General features: G+C 55.1%; 1 protein-coding gene across 4 annotated transcripts in view; it reads right to left on the bottom strand.

Annotated features, from left to right (window-relative positions):
- Positions 1 to 5,407, bottom strand: part of AP3D1 (adaptor related protein complex 3 subunit delta 1) — a 46,233-nt gene extending 40,826 nt beyond the window's left edge. For 2 of the 4 annotated variants that reach the window (XR_012621130.1, XM_074808979.1), the window contains exon 1: positions 5,059 to 5,405. Coding sequence is in view for 2 of the 4 variants with exons in the window: in XM_074808979.1 (XP_074665080.1) it covers positions 5,059 to 5,154 (96 nt within the window). In the remaining 2 variants the exon portion in view is untranslated. Of the gene's footprint in view, positions 1 to 5,058 lie in introns of all 4 variants that reach the window. The other 2 variants (XR_012621131.1, XM_074808980.1) reach the window with 2 other exon arrangements.
- Between the last annotated feature and the right edge of the window lie 11,382 nt (positions 5,408 to 16,789).

The raw sequence follows: 16,789 nt of genomic DNA, 5'->3' as shown, positions 1-16,789 counted from the left end.
GGTGTGAGGTCCTTATCCAACCCTCTTTTGTGTATTGTTTCTATTTCCGACTTTGTCTTTTCCAGTGATTCAAATGCTCAAAGAATTAACAATAGCAACTCTAGATCCACTTGGAAGTGGGTGGAATAATGAGCTCCCTTCAAAGATATTAACACACATATGACAAGCAGTAACTGATCGAGCACCAGTGACTGAAAGAGCTGTCTGTCATCAATGAACTGCACGTTGCCTATCAGTTGGGCTGTTTTTTCAGTCTTGGGTACCAGCAAGCTTTTCAGCATTCCTCAGAATTCCCTGACTGTGTTCTACCCCATATCCTTTACCACTAGATACTAATACTGCAACAGTGGCTAGAGGCCAAGCTGTCAGAAGACCACAGCATTAGATGGTCTTCAGCTTTGATGACAGGCTGCACCCAAAAGACATTCGTGATGTTAAAAGATTCCTCAAAACTCCTTACATCATCATTTCACCTGAAAACATGTCAGAGAAGTAGCTGGAAGTGTGCAGTCGAGCACAGCAGCCCTATATTTAGAGGAAAAGGGGTTTTTAACAATACAAGTTCACTGTCCTTAGGTAACAGCCACTAAGAAGTGAGGACACGGTAAGCCCGGTCCTTGAGCAGTGAAATATATATTTCACAGCATGAATGCTCAACACACCTCTCAGCATTATATTATCAACTGAAATTAATTTTTATTTTTTCCAAACAGAAACACTGATTGCTCCTTTTGCTCTTCCAACTTGCTTCTGTACAAAACAACTTCTTAAATATAAACGAGCAACAAGATACTTATCACCAAACACTACACACCAGAAGATGTGAATATTTTAATACTCTTTTCCCTGAAAGTAACGATTACCAAAAACATTAAGTGCTAATCCTGGCACAAAAGCAGCAGATTCTCTGAAAGAAGAGGGAGGCAATTTTCTCATAGTTATGAGAGAAGTGCGCAGACATTTTGTGCAGGACTTTTTTTAACTCCTTCTCACTCCTTAAATGTGCTCCAGTAAATCAAAGGCACTTGAAACAGAGGGCTATGGTCTGAACAGGACAAAGCACCACTCATTTAACATCTCTGTTTCAGTTATTGTATCATCTCAGTTTTATAAAGGAACCTCTCACCATAGCATCTGACAGTAGCTTCCTTGTTGGGAGCAACAAACTTCTTAACTGCAAATGCAAAACACTCTGCAAGAGCCAAACAGCATAAAAGGATTATCCCTTCCTTTATTTCACATTCAGGAGAACACCCCTAAGCAGAAATAATTTCTCGGTTTGGGATATCTAGGAAAAAAATCCGTTCTACTTTCAACAGTCTATGGTACAAGCCACTCCCCCCTTGAACCTCCTCTGTAGCACATCCATAAAAAGTAGGCACAAAGTGGGAGAAGTTATTCCATAGGGTGCAAAACCACCTAGTAACAGGTGAAAGACTAACTGCTTTCACTAACAAGAGGATTCGTTTTCCAAATGAAAGAGAGAATGAGATATTGAAAGTGAAGATTGGGGGAGAACAGAGTAAGAACAAGTCTTTCTTGCACGTTTGGCTTTCCCTCAAACTTTGAGCTGGCACTGGGAGACACCACAGGGATTAAAGCACCTGTACAGTGTTGAAAAGTAAACACAACACGTCAAACTAGGAAAAAACCTAATGCTGTTCTGCTACCTCATTCTTTCCATCCCTTACTTCACAAAGGGATGATGCAGCTCCAATTTTCCCCGGAAGACTGGAAAATAGACAGAGTATGTCTGCACAGAAAAGTGACTGTGTCAGCTAACTCCTATCCCTTACCTCTCATCCTTACAGAAGACCATCGCTTCAGTTTCAGGGTTTTAAACATAAATGGGTCAGCTTTAGATACAGACAAGAAACTATAATTAAAATGACCCCTGACAGGTAATTAAGCACTCTGCAGCAAGGATGCAAGCTAAAGTGTCAGACAGCCTCCAGCACCCTCTCAGTTCCTCCAGTGAGCTGAGGAGGACTCTTAAAATTTATTGGAAAAGAGCTTGTGGTGCTCCATTTACTTCACAACAAGCCTTGGGGTATGCACTTAAGAGTCCCAGCAATACAGGACGAACATATAATCATCAAGCAAGAATGCAGCAGGTCTACTGAAAAGCTGTATTGAGAAACACAGTTGTCTGAACCAAAGTGACAGCCATTTGGAGCATCCTGCACCACAAACACGTCCTCGATGCCTGTGAAATACCAGACAGACCCGCTTGTGACAGTAGCTGCAGAGGAACTGGAGAGGAATAAATCTTACTATCTCCTATCTACCAGGAGAGACTGCCCAGAAAGATGAAGGAAAAAGTGATGGCAGAATTTCCATACGATTGAGTTCCAAAAGACAAGAACCAACACATGACAGAAATAAACCTTCTGCAAAAAGCCTAACTAAATCCAAAGTCAAAGCAATAATCACAACTTCATTTCTTTCCATGTCATTTTTATTTAACAATCACAGTACCTCCCCTCCAGAGACGTCCCTTTCATAGAGTAACTCTTGTTGAGCTGAGATCAACAGCTAATATCCTTGCCACCAAAGCACACTGCTGTTTGTTTTAAACAAATTCACCCTTCTGAATAGGACAGAGTGTGTGTCTTAAGCTTCGACACTCATCTTGAGACACACAGATGTTGGCTGAACAACTACATTCAGTATTGAAGCAACATTTAATAGATGCAATAACAATGGAAGCTCTGTAGGAAAAGGAGGAAGAATTTTTTGCAGCTACTTCCTCAAAAATACAATCTGATTTTGTAACATCACCTGAAAATTAGCAAATGTCCATGACCATGGCCTGTGAAGCACTGAATCAACGCCCAGCATGTTAACAGCAGAAGATTTACAGCCTCTTCAGCTAGCTGAGTTAGAAAAAGCAACAGTCCTGGGCTGTTTGCAGCCACTCTATGTAATTAAGCAAAATCTCTGAAGGATTCTGAAACAGTCTATACTACAGAAGACACGCATTTCATCAGTGCAACGTCTACTGAGCAGCTGAAATCCTGAAGCTCGGGTTTTAATTCTTGTTGTGCACATGAGGATATAAAAAGGAACTATCCCTACAGTTACTATTTTAAAATCTCACAACTTGTATTTCAAACTAAAGAGCTACCATCGTTTAAAATACTAACATGCTACAGTCCAATTGTAATTGGCATCAGCCTCTTACTTACAGTAAGAGATAACACAGTGACTTTGACATCACTGAACCCTCAAGAGCGTGCATACCTGTATAACAGCTTCCTTTAAATATACAGAGCCCTACCAAATTGTCTGAGGAGTATTTTTTCCTAACTCCAAAGGAGATCAAAGCCAATGCATTTTAACTATTTCTCGTCACAGACTGAGAACGAACTCGGTATGGCTTATGACGCACAGGAACTTGTTAATCCTGACTGTGTAACAGCACTTGCGCTCTTTATGAAGTACTGGAAAAGGAGCTATTTGTCACAAAATTATTTTAGAAATGAAAACAGTATGTTCAATAGAGGACTGGTGCCACAAAGGCCTGGACCAGCCTGGACCTTCATCAGGGAGATCCTCAGAGGTTTGACAGTTGATGAAACATTTTCTGTCCTATGCACAAAAGAATAAAGTATATTTACTAAAAGCAGCATAACATACAAACCGGGCCTAAGCGTGCTATGGGGAAGTGCTCCATAGAAATACTGTTCACCTGTTCCAGCTTTGAGTATAACACAGTAAGTGTCCACATAAACATGCTGTTTCCACTTCTCCATGCAGCTTCCCACGTTTTGCAGAAGTAGTTTCCCACATTCTGCAGGGCACTGCACACTTCACAGTAGCACTACTTTCCTCTGTCACCAAATCAATACCCATAAATTTAACATATGCTAAAATAAAAATGTAAGTTTCTTGGGTATCATCACGAACAAATAACACCTTGTCCTGCGCGCAACAGACTTAAAAGCCATTTGAACATTCAAGTGGTCTGGAAGTTGCATTTTGTGTTCCAGTCCAACAGCACCAGTAATGAAGACCAGTTTTCTAAATTAAGTATTTAGTTTAGTTATATGTTTACAACTTCTCTAGATACTTTTCATAGCTGATACTATTTGGATACCACACTCCTATGAGGGACCTTGTAGCCTATAAATAGTTTTAGCCCTATCACTGACTCTACAGCAGCTCACTGAGATCCCAGCAAAGTATAACTGTTCGACCATTCATAAGGAAGCTTCTAAGGCCATGACTACTTACTTGAAGATGAACATAAATGATATCCTTAGTGTCCGTTACTTCCCAATTAACATGTGACACTTCAATGTGGAAAGTCTCACATAACATGTTCTTGATGACTAATTATTTCACCTATACTAATTTCCTGATCACGTGCCTCTAATACAAGAGAGAATAACAGGCCAACACATCCAATTGCTTTCTGCCTACAAAAGCTCTGAAACAAGGAAATACATTTTTGTCAGAAGGTATACAACACGAATAATTCAAAAGCTGAAGTATGACTGAACGCAGCTTTCCTGTATATCAGCTTCACAATGAAGAATATATAGTTGACTACAGTAGTTGACTGTAGTGCAGTAAGAAATAATTCCTCTATTTTAAATATACATATATATATATCAGGGATCTCAACACCACAGTAACACACTAAATGGGAAAGTGAACACCAAGCATGACCCTCCCTTAACCTCCTTTTCAACTCATTGCTCCCCTAATGCTTTCTTGTCCTCCCACAGTCTTTCCTTCTGGCCTACACCCCAGTGTCATCTTCCTCCTTCTGATTCCTGCTTCCACCTTCCTCAAAACAACATCCCCTTTCCGGGGTGGCCAAGACACTCGGCTGCTCCTGGGCCTGGTGCAGCCTCCCCTGCGGGCAGCGGGGCGGAGGCAGGCTCCCACCCTCCCTGACCGCCCGGAGGTGCAGGACCTGACCGGGAAACGGGTGACAGCCAGCACGGAGGGATGAGGGAGGCCCGGGCCGGAGCGAAGGGGAGCCGGCCACGCCGGAACCCGCCGAGGGAAGCCGGCAGCCCCTCCGCGGCGGGGGCCGGGTGCGCTCACCTCGTCCTCCTTGTGGTTGCGGATTCCGCGCACCAGGTCCTGCAGGTTCTTGTCAAACATGCGGTCGATGCTGCCCTTCACCATCTTCAGCGCCATGGCGGCGGCGGCGGGGCCGGGCCGGGCCGGGCCGGGCCGCGGGGCCTGCGCTGGGGCTGAGGGGCCGGGCCCAGCCGGGGGGGCCGCCGCGGCTCCTGCTACCGCTAGAGCCGGGTGAGACCTGCGGGCCCGGGCCGCTCACATCCCGGGCGGGGAGGCGGGGGGGGCGCGGACAGTGCTCGCCCCCGGCGCGGCGTGGCACAGGGCGGGCGGCAGGCAGGGGCGGCCCCGGCGCCGCGAACCCCAGCTCCAGCTCCGCTCGGCCTCCCAGCGCCTGACAAAATGGCGGCCGGTCAGCTGAGGGCTTCGCCCCGCCCCCGCCCGCCTGACCACGCCCCGCTCCCGCCCCCGGCGCGCGAGGCCACGCCCACCCTGCCCGCCCCGCGCCCGCCAGCGCCGGCCGCGTCACCGCTACCGCTAACCCCGCCCCCCGATTGGCCACGCCCCCATAGGCCACGCCCCCACCTGGCCACGCCCCCGCCGGGCTCTCCCACAGGTCCCACGTGGCGGGGGGGCAGCGGGGACACTCGTGGGGCCCGCGGCGGGGCCGTGCCGTGGCCGTGCCGTGGCCGTGCCGTGGCTGTGCCGTGGCTGCCGGGCCCGGGGAGGCGGTTGCCGGAGCTCCGGCCTCTGCCCCGTGCCCGTGAGCCTCGTTAATGGCCGCAAAACTGATAAAGCCAAATTTTGGTCGTGTCCCTCGTGGGGAGGCAGCTCCACAGGCTGCCGCCCTACGGGGAGCGAGCGCCAACCTCCGTGGTCACCTAAAACTTGTGGTGACTTGGGCAGCCACTTAAGTTTATTTATTTCCCCGCGTGACAAGGGCCAACGTGGGAGAGCTGTGACTAGTGATGCCTGGTGGGTGACGGTGACGGGCGGTGGGTGACCGTGACGGGTGGACACGGAGCCTCGTGGGTGGCACCACGCCTGTGGGCATGGAGCGGGCAGCGGTTCAGCTTCCCTGTGGCCGCAGCTCGTCCTCCACCCACGTGCCAAACACCCGCATCATCCCTGTACGTGTCTGCCGGGGGGTGACGTGTCCCACTGCGGGTGGGTGGTGCCGTGGAACAGAGAGAGAAAAGGAAACGCAGAGGAGCCGCTTTCCCACCCCACCTTCATCTCCAGAGCGGGATTCCAGTCTCTGGGAAAGGAGAGGAATAAATGGAAAGGACCTTGCAGATGAAAAGGAGACGTGACCTTGCCAAGATCTGCCTGGGATTTTGAACTGCTTTATGACAGGGGGAAGGGAAAGGATTTCTGTTTGCTTCAAGTGTTTTTCCCCTTTGTTCTCTGTCTTCAGATTCTGACTTACAGTTTGTTTTTGTTGGACCCTGGCAGAAGAATGGAGCCCATGGGTTTGTTTTCATTTATTCAGAAATAGCTACAGACATCAGCTCCTACGCATTAGGTTTCCCATTTTAAGGGAAAAAGTCAAAGGGTAAGAGTTGTGTTCGTAGGAGCCCTCGCAGTACAGGCAACATCCAGATACCTCAGATGAGGTGGTGGGTTCAGAAGCGGTGGCTGTGCCCACCCACGCTGCCACCGTCCCCTGCAGCCATCTCCCTGTCTCTGCTGGTGTGTCACTGCTGCTCTCTGAGGGGCTCCACCAGAAACCTTGCAAAAATCCCTGCTTTTAACCCAAAATGTTTCCGTGGCTCAGTTGAAGCCCAGGCCCACACACCATTACACCGTCACACGCTGTCACACCGCCACACCCCATCACACCCCATCACACCATCACACCTGCAGGACAGGGCCAGGCGTGGAAGCCCAGGCTGGGAGATGCAACACCACAACGAACTTCACCACCACTAACGAACCCCACGCTGCAGGAGAGCTGCCGCAGCACCCCAGAGCAGGGTGCTGGGGACCGAGCGCATGGGGAAAGTCTCCTACAGATGAATTTGGACTCAGGACTTGATCCCTCCAGACTGAGTTTCCAAGGATTTCTCCTCCTGGAGTGGCCTGATTTGTTTCAGCCTTAAAAATTTGGGGCGGTGATGGCTTTTTCACTCTTCTTCCTCCAGACCCTGGAGGGTTTGAAATTCCTTTACAATCACCCTTAATTAAGAGCATGGCTCTAACCTTAATCATTGCCATAGGTAATATCTAAAGCCCTTAAAATTCCCAGCTTCTTGTCTCTTACAGCTTTTGCAGCTCAGATTTTTTTTTTTTTAAATGCATAACGCCACCTCCTGTTTTTGCTGTTGTAATTTCACAGGCAGCTTTGGGAAGGAACTTTCAGGGAAGGAACTTTCCCACTTGCAGCTGCGACTCCTCCAGCCGCTGGCAGCGAGCAGCCCTAAGGGATGCTGTGCCATGGGAGAGCTCTAGCCACGGGCTACCGAGTCCTGGTGTCTGTCAGTGGGAAAACACAAGCCTGGCCAGTGCACCCCTGATGGAGCTGGACCTGAGCTGCTCAGTTCAGGGCCTGATCCTGTTTTTTCCATGAAGATGGGACTTCTGTGAGTTTTCTCGCTATCTTGCAGCGCTCAGCTGTCCCCACACTCAGAGGGCTCCATGGGTTTCATTTCCCAAGCTCCATCCCAGCAAGGATTAATAACATTTGGCTTGTGTTACGTTAATTGCTGTCTTCAAGTAAACTGATGTGGGGGAAAGAAAGATGAAATTGGTGCTACTCAGCCTCTAAGGGCAAAACCAGGATTTTCTACAAAAGCTGGACTCAGGCTGGGCTCCAGTAACCGCTGCAGCACAGGAGTGACTCAGGACCGTGATGCTGGACTGGCCAGGTCCGGTGTCACCGGCCCCAGGGCCACGCACCTCCACCCCCCGTCCCCCTATGAGGGGCAGACACGGGCAGGGTTCGCCCAGTGCCCGACCAAGGCCAGGGGCTGCGGCAGCCTGAAGGCACCCGGCACTTTTGGGGGCTGGGTCTCGTGGTGTTGCTGCCCCGTGGCACGTCCCTGCCCCTCACTGCTGGCCCAGGCACAGGCGGGGCGATGGGTGATGGGTGCCCGTGTTGGGGTGCCCGTGCTAGTGTGCCTGTGTTAGGGTGACTGTGCTGGGGTACTGAGGGACAACAGGCCCAAGTCAGAGTTGACCTATAGATGAATCCTGTATATTTTATAACTGATAACCATTGTGCTAGTAGGGATTGTACTAAGATATAACAACCACTTATGCTGATGTAAAAAGTGCTAAAGCATTGAAATACTGCAGCCTGAACAGCAGGCCCCAGGCTGAAGCTGCTAACTTAGTCTGTAATCATTAACAAAGTATGTAAGCTCACTAGTGAAAGGTGCAGCTTAGAATATAATCAGTAGTGAGGATGAAATGCTGAGAGAATGTACCCAACTTCCCGTGTTCAGCCTTGTTCAAGGCTGAGAACCTGAGTATTTGGCCTTGTTAGAAACTCCCTTGGTTTCCCCCCCCCCGCCGAGCCCTGGCCAGGCTTTGGGTGGAATCCAACAGGAGAATGAAACCAGAAATTTTCCGCTCAAAAGAAAGGTGCCAGCTATTCTGGCTTGCTGATTTTGGGGTATATGAGGCTGGACCCACTCACAGCGACTTTGGATGCCTCAGCTATGGGTGGACGCCCCGTGTAGGACTTCCCACTCGCCGGGACAGGCTCCCCAAATCCTCGCTGCACCCGGGGCTGCCCAGTGCCTGTGGGTCTGGATGATGGTAACACATGCAAGTGGGGATGGATCTTCCTTAATCACTATTCTCTGTCTCAGGTAGTAAGGATTTGATGCATTACCCTGTATTTTCCTATTTGTTGCTTTAGGTGCATTATTCTGCCCTTTCTTACTGCATGTTTTCTGTGTTACTCTGTTACAGGTACCCATATTGGGGTACCCCATGTTGGGGTGCCCATGATGAGATGCTCATGCCTGTGACGGTGTACCTGTGTTCAGGTGACTTTGCTGGCGTGCCCCATGCCAGGGTGTCCATATTGGGGTGCCCCATGTTGGGGCATCCTTGATGAGATGCCCGTGATGGGGTGATGGCACTAGGGTGCCTGCTTCGGGGTACCCTGTCCCCAGGTGACCATACTGGGGTGCTCAAGTCGGAATGCCCACACTGGGGTGCCCATATTGGGGTGCCCCATGCTGCGGTCCCCATGCCGAGGTGCCCGTGACAGGAAGCCCGTGGTGGGGTGCCTGTTTTGGGATGTCCATGCTGGGGTGCCCCATGCCCTTTGCCCATATTGGGGTGCCCCCTCTTGGGGTGCCTGCGTTGGGGTGTCCTTGGCAAGGTGCCCTGTGCCGGGATGTCCGCGGTGGGGTGCACGTTTTGGGGTGCCCATGCTGGGGTGCCCCGTGTCGGGGTGCCCGTGTTGCTCCGGCTCAGCCCCCGCGCTCGGTCCCGCTCCGCTGCCTGCCCCGGTCGGCGACCCCCGACCCTCCCTGCCCGTCCCTGCCCGGCGCTGCGCTCCGCCGCCTCCCGCTCGGTCCCCGCGAGATGGCGCCGGCGGCCCGGGAGAACCGGGGCAGGAGGGGCGGGGGGGGGGGGGGGACACACGCGACGGCGGGACCTGCCGGGGGTGGGGGACCCGCGTATGTTCCCCCGTGTCGAGGGGGCAGGGAGTGATCCGCGTTTGGGCGATGGGTGCCCCGCGTTTGGGTGGGGGGGCTGGGTGCTCATGTTTGGGTGATGGGTGCCCCATGTTTTTGTGATGGGTGCCCCATGTTTTGGTGGAGGCAACGGGTGCCCCATGTTTGGGTGGGATCAATGGGTGCCCATGTTTGGGTGGGGTCAATGGGTGCCCATGTTTGGGTGATGGGTTCCCCATATTTGGGTGGGGGTGATGGGTGCTCGTGTTTGGGTGATGGGTGCCTCATGTTTAGGCAATGAGTGTCCCATGTTTGGGTCACCCACGTTAGGGTGTGGGTGGTGGGTGCCCCGTGTGTGGGTGACGGGTGAGCTGTGGGTCAGGGTGTGGGGGCAGCTGGTGTCCCCGTGGGCCAGGCACGGAGCGGGGCACCCGGCCAGCCGGCGCTGCGGGGACAAGGGACCCATTCAGGCGGTTGCTTTCGGCTGCTCCGGGCCCTGCAGCGGGTGACTCGGGTCTGGCACCGCTCTGCACGCGCAGCCAGCACAGCCCCCTCGCCACGGTCCCCCCTGAAATGGGGGTGCAGAGCCAGACGCAGTGGGGACGGTGCTGTCCCGGAGCAGATATGGAGCCTGAGGATTAAATACTGTGGCCTCACGCTCAAAAATGCCACGTCTGATTCCTCACTTGAAACTGGTTGCAAATGATGCCAGGCTGGAGTGGGTACGGCCCAGCAAGCTGGAGACTGGGGAGACCCTCCGGACGCTGTGGAAAGCTCGGCACAGCGCTTTCTCTGCCTGCAAAATGGAGCTGGGGTGCCCCCAGCCCCGGCTGCCTCCCACGGCAGGGGCAGGGAGGGCAGGGAGGGCAGGGGCTGCCGGGCCCGGCCAAGAGGCATCTTGGGGACAAACACTGTCCAGCTGCTTGAGCCAGCTCTGAGCTTGCAGGCACCAAGCGCTGGGGGCAAAAAAGGGTGATGGAGCTGGGAGGCAGCTGCAGGGACCTTCCCCCCCCAGCCCTCCCTCGGGACCTGGTTTGGCCTCTCTGTCCCTGCACAGGGTCGCGGCTGTGCCAGGGGCTGGGGCAGGGCAGAGGGTCCCCGCACGAATCCTGCAGCCCCGGGTGCTCTCCGGCAGCGTGGTGTTTGCTAACGCATGTCAGGGCTGTGGTGCTGAGCGATTCAAGCTCCAACAGAGCCAAAAAGGATGAGATTGGAATTTTTTTTTTCCATGGCAAAGCAGAGCTCTGACAGAAACCTCCCAGGGCAGGGCAGGAGGGAGCTGGGATGGGTTTCCCTGGCTCTGGGCTCTGCCTGGGGGTTCAGCAGCTCTCAAGCGAAGCCCAGTTCAGCTCCGCAATGGCCAGTCGGCCCCGGCCCCCAGCAGCTGTGCCAGCACTCCTGCAGAGCTGGGTTTTGCAGCAGCAACTGAGCAAGTGGGTGTGAACGGGCACATGCCCTTGCCGGGAGATGCCTAGTCCCCAGATTTTGGGGAACTGCAGGTGCCGGAGAGTCCTGGGCTCAGCGTGGAGGTGAGAGCCACTGTTTTGTGCCTGCACGTTGGCCTCGGCAGTGGGGGAAACCCCTTTGGGGTTTTAACTCCAGCCCAGCTGGGTTTGGGCTTTCCCAGGACGCCTGGCCGTGCCGCTGCTCACCCACTGGGTTAGTCCCCCACCCGCGCAGTGCAGCAGCTCCTGGAGCTGCTCTTGCGCATCCCGCCACAGCCTGGCTCCCGGCTGGGCCCGGGTGCTGCCGCACGGTGACTCACAGGCACACGGGCCAGCCCGCATGGCCAGTGGCAGCCCACTAGCATGGAGCCAGGGCACGGCTCTGCTTCAGAGGCACCTTCCTTCGGGCTGCCCAGTGTGGAGGCACGGAGCCCCGAGGAGATTGAAGGGAGTGGGGGACATTTCCCTCTTGCCCGTCCACACGGTGCCCAGCCCAGTCTGGCAGTGACCCTCCATGGGAACAGGATCCCGGGGCCGCAGGGCAGAGCCCTTAATCCCGGGAACACTGATCCGCCCTAAGGGTGAACACTTGGTGGAGTTGCTGCAGCCCAAGGGGATGGGGACTGGGGGGACGGTTGGGACATGGGGTTCACTTGCAGCCAGGGCGGTGCACGGGGAAGGGCAGCAGGAGGGGACGGGCTCAGTGATGCCCTGGTGCACCCATGGGACCCAGTGTTTGTGGTGTGGAGGGAATCGCTGGGAGGGGGTCGCATCTCATCAGCCCCAGTGCTTCCCCCAGCCCATACTGGCTCCTGATGGGGGACCTCCCGGCCGGCCGTGCAGCCCTCTGCACCCTCCGGGCCAAAAAGTCCTGAGTCAGCCACAACACCCATGGGATAGACAGCAGGTGCCCTACAGCCCCAGCAGCGGGGACACCGGGGACAGGCACCACAGCCCTCGTGGGGCGCGTGGCCGTTGCACAAGGGGAACCCAGCTCTGCAGGGCGCCGCGCACGGGCCACGCTGGAGATGGGATCAGTTTGGGCTTGTTCCGGTGGCAAAATTCCCGTTAACCTGGGTGGGGTTTGGGTCTGGCCCAGGGGGGCTGAGCAGAGCCGGCGATTCAGCCACGCTGGCTGTGCCCGGTGCGGCAGCAGGCTGACAATCCCCCCTGCTTTTTCCATCTTGTTTCCCAGTGAATTTGGGGCTCTGGCTCCTGACATGCAGTGTCCCCATCCCTGGGCGGGGGCAGCTCCAGTAGTGGCAGTCACATCTCACTGGGGAAAAAAGCCCCCAGACTGGGCTCAAGACCAGACCAGGGACCTTCACAACCACAGAGAGCTTTATCCTGCCCAAACCTCTGCCAGCACCAGCGTGGCCACAGCACCTCTCGCCCACTCCGGTCCCCGGCGTTAATGTCACTTCTGCATCCTGAGAGGAAACTGTTGCATCATTTTGTTGTTGTGGCAACTGCAGCCGGAGCATCCCTGGAGAGATTTGGCCCAGGGAGCTGCCGGGACAGATGGAAAGGACAGATGCTGCTCCGTCATGTGGAAGGGAACTCCATGGTGCAACGCAGGATTGACCCCGGGAAATTAAAATGGGGCTTGGAAAATTGCATGTGGGCCATTTTGTAAGGAGGGGAAGGGAAAATCTGCGTGGCTGGGGCTGTGTTCATGTTGTCAAATGTCCTGCCTTGCTTCATGGGGCTGTCGAAAGGCTAACAGGGGACTGAGACGTGCAATTCCAGCTGGGGTTAAACAGCTTAACTGCTCCATGAAACGAGCTGTGCAACGGGAACCATTTGCAGAGCCCACGTTTTATTGGTCCTACCACAAAACAGTGAACAGAGCTTGGCCGTGCTCCAGGCTTCAGGGGGAGAGAAGGAAAAACCACGTACCACGAAGGGCACCAGTAACCTCATCCCAGGGGAGCCTGAATTAGGAATAAATAGAAAGATGTGGGCACCCAGAAGGAGGGGAGGTTTTTGCAGGGCTGGGCCGTCAGAGCGGGGAGCTGGTGTCAGAGCAGGGACCTGCCCCCGTCCCCTGGGGGTATGGACCACCAGCACCCTGCCCCGCCATTACGGGGCAAATGCACAGGGCTCTGGTTGGAATATTTAATCTGATGGGAACAGATTTGCCTGTGTTAACCCGCCTTGTGATCTAACTTGTTATTGTCAACTAAATGGGGTCAATATTTGGGATGAGACATCGCTGAAAAGACAAGTTTCCAGAGGAGCCAACGTGCGCCTCGAGCCCCTGTGCCCACCCGGCTCCCAGCCCGTGGCCAAGCACTCGCCCTGCCAGCGCCGCGTTGGCCACGAGGGTTGATGCACCCCCGGGCGCGGCAGCGAGTTACTGCAGGGAGCCGATCCCACACCCCGCGGGGAGTAACGCCGGCGTGGGAGCGAGCTCAGGAGGTGCCTTTGCACGTGGCTTGTGCAGGGCGTGCTCAGAGCATCGCTTGTGCAAGACATCCTTAGTGGATTAACGCCCTCCCGGCATCCCCCTGTGTCTGCAGGAGCCAGGACCCCCGTTCTGTTCACTGCCTGCCCCCGGGGGGGTCCCCAGCTGCTGTGTGGGAGCAGAGGTGGGATGAGGGAGCAATGGGGCAGGAGGGGCTGCTGGCCGGCTGCCCGTCAGCCTCCGCAGGGCCGGGTGCCAGCCATACGCTGTGGCTGGTGCCTGCCAGGGAAACCTCCCTCCTCCGGCGCCCCAAAAGCACAGCCGCGTGCGGGGAGCGGCGCAGCGCTTCCCCATTCCTCCCTCAGTCAAACCTGGTTTACGTGGTGGTGGCCAAAAAAAAAAAAATTCAGCTCTGAATTGCGCCGGCACGGAGCTGGGAGCTGCAGCCAGCGGGGGAGGCAGCAGGGCCAGCAAACCCAGCGGGGACACAGGTACCTCTGCCCCGAAAACCTCCACACCAGCAAAATCCAACAGCTGCTGATTTTGAAGCCGGGTTTATGATTCTGGAGCAGGCGACACTGCAGGTCACTGCCTGATGCCCCTGAAAAATCATCAGCCCCTGGAGCCCTGGCAGTACCCAGCAGGTCCTGCTGCAGTGCAGAGCTGGGCTGTGGGCAAGCAGGTAAAGAAGACCCAAAAAAGCAAAATTTCAGAGCTGTCGAAGGGGGCAGAGTGGCTTCCACCTCTCAGTGGGCTGCTCCCATCCCTCAGGGGCCAGTTCAGCTCACTGAGCCGGCAGAAAACAAGCCACTGCCCTTGCTCGCATCCCTCTCTTCACCCAGATGGAAAACTCAGAGAAATCAGTGAAAAAAGGATCTTCTGGTTAGGGCAGGCGTTTCAAAACTGACTTGCTCTCCGCTACCTGCCAGAAGACATCAGCACTGGCGCTGAAGCTCTGCACAGCAGCCAGATGGCCGGGCACGGGCTGGGTCCGTCCGGGAAACCCTTGTAGCTTCGATTACTCTTTATTAACAGCCCAGGAGCCTGCTTGGGCCACACACGGACTTTGACGACAAACTGATTAAAGGCCAACCTAACGAACTCAAAGAGAATTCTTTAAACGGAGCCTGCTGTGCCTCGGAGAACTCCTGCCATGTCTATTTATTTAAATTTAATGGAATTTTTGTGGTAAGCTAATTAAATATGAATTGATTATTTAAGAGGCAGTCAGAGCAGTTTAAGCACTGCTGACTTGATGATTTTAGTGTTTTCTTTAGAAAAGCGTTCCTAGTTATGTAGCTTTCTGCATGTATGGACGTTTAAGGGGGAAAAAAGGGATACAAAGAGAAGAGTGGCCAAGTTTGGACCCGGACTCAGAGGCGGTTCTGGATGAGGGAGCAACCTGCTGTGGGGACAGGAGCAGGGCACGTCCCAGCCCGAGGTCTCAGCCAACGGCTGCTCATCTCAGCTGAAGGCAGCGACCTGTCAAGAAATACAGGTGCTAAACAATGCACAAAATACCTCACCAGGAAATACCCCGCTCTGGCCCGCGGCAGCTCCGGTATGTGTTCCAGGCACGGTGCATCCCCCTGCCGTCCCACGTCACGCTGTTGGGCAACGGGAGCAGGAGCACAACAGCCGCAGGCTGTGACCCCAACTGTGATGGTGGTTTTCAGCTCAAATATTGGACGGCTCCGTGTGTCACTGAGGCAGAGGGAGCAGGACCCTGAAGGACTTTGCAGATGTCTGCTGAGCAGGGGTGGCCTTGCCCGGCCCCAGAGCTGCAGCCCAGCGCAGGAGGAGAGCGGATGCCATCGCACCAAAGCAGGGCCACCGCGGGCTGGTGCCAAAGCCTGACTCCGTGGCAGGTGGCCCCCCAACCTCCCCAGAATGTTTGTGGCTGACCCACATCCTCTCCTTCAGGATAAAAGGAAGATGAAATTAATAAGCTGGGTGACAATAGCCAGAAGAGACAGATGGCAAAAGCATCCTGCCATGAGCCGTATTTACCTTATCTTTGGCTGAAAAAGTGAGAAACCAAGTGGGGGTGTTACCAGCCCCACTCCTGCATCGCAGGGCAGCAGCTCCCAGCACAACTTCCACTGCCAGTTTGATGGGAAAGGCTGGTTTTCCTTCCAGAAGCCGTCTGGCTCTGCTGCACCCGGCTGCAGGTCAGGCTGTGCCACAGAGCCCGGGCTCACCGATGCCCGACCGGGCCGTGGGTGCCTCCTCGGGACCCTCCTGCCCACAGGGATGCTCGTCCCTGGCAGACGCGGGCTCACTGCTGCTCTCAAATGGAAACCAGCACCCAGTGTGGTGTGGCCGTCCCCAAGCCCCGTCCGGCAGCAGGATGCGAGCAGCGAGGGTGCGGCTGCTGTGGAGGTGCTGGGTGCTCCTCCCTCGGGGTCACTCACTGCCGAGCTGGGGGACGGAGAGCCCTGATGCACTGGTGACGTGCTGGTCTGCCGTGGGCTGAAAACCACTTAAAAATCACCTGTTGGGAAGAAACTGGGTGCTTTCGAGGGCGACAAGGAGCATGTGCCTGCAGGGCTCTGAACTGACCCGGGGGTGCAGGAGCTTCCCCTGCGAGAGCTCTGGGCGCACCGACACCACCCGGCACCAACATCTTCACCGGAGCAAGGACCCGTCTGGCAGCTGAGACCAGCTCAAGCTGTCGTGATATGGTGGTGGCAGCTCCCTGCTCCTGCTCCCACCCCGTCGCGGACGCTGCCTTTTGGGGCCGGGTATTTCTCAGGAGGGATCGTGGCTGTGCGCCCCAGCGGACCCCCGGCGCTCTGTGGGCAGGCACACGCCCTGCGAGGGGCTGGTGTCTCTGCGGAGGGCGGCCAAGCCACCGGTGGGTGTTGGGGTGCACCGTTCCCTTGCCAAGGGGCAAGCGTGGGGTGAGGTGAGGTGGCCCCCCCGCCGCTGGCGGGTGGGACCCCTGCATCCCTGCGCCTGCCTGCGTTTCCAGCCCTGCAGGGCTCGGAGGGGATTTGGGGGAGCTGCCCGCAGCAGGGCAGCGCTTCCTCCGGCCTGAATTTTCTCATCCCCACAAGCGGAGAAGCCCCAGGGTCTCTCGGTCCCAGCCTGCCGTGGGGGGGGCTCTGCTAGCAGCAGGGGGGAGCCAGCACTCGCACCCCAGAGCAGGGGGGCAGGGCAGGGTGGCAGGACACCCAGCTGTCCCCAAATAGGGGAAATTAGCACCCAAAAGGCTGTGAGGGGAGAACCTCCGGCCTGATTTTATCGCTCTGCACCTGGTCACTGCT

This window comes from Strix aluco, chromosome 29, assembly GCF_031877795.1.
Source record: "Strix aluco isolate bStrAlu1 chromosome 29, bStrAlu1.hap1, whole genome shotgun sequence".
Classification (NCBI taxonomy): Eukaryota; Metazoa; Chordata; class Aves; order Strigiformes; family Strigidae; genus Strix; species Strix aluco.
This window is presented reverse-complemented; position numbering and strand designations above follow the sequence as displayed.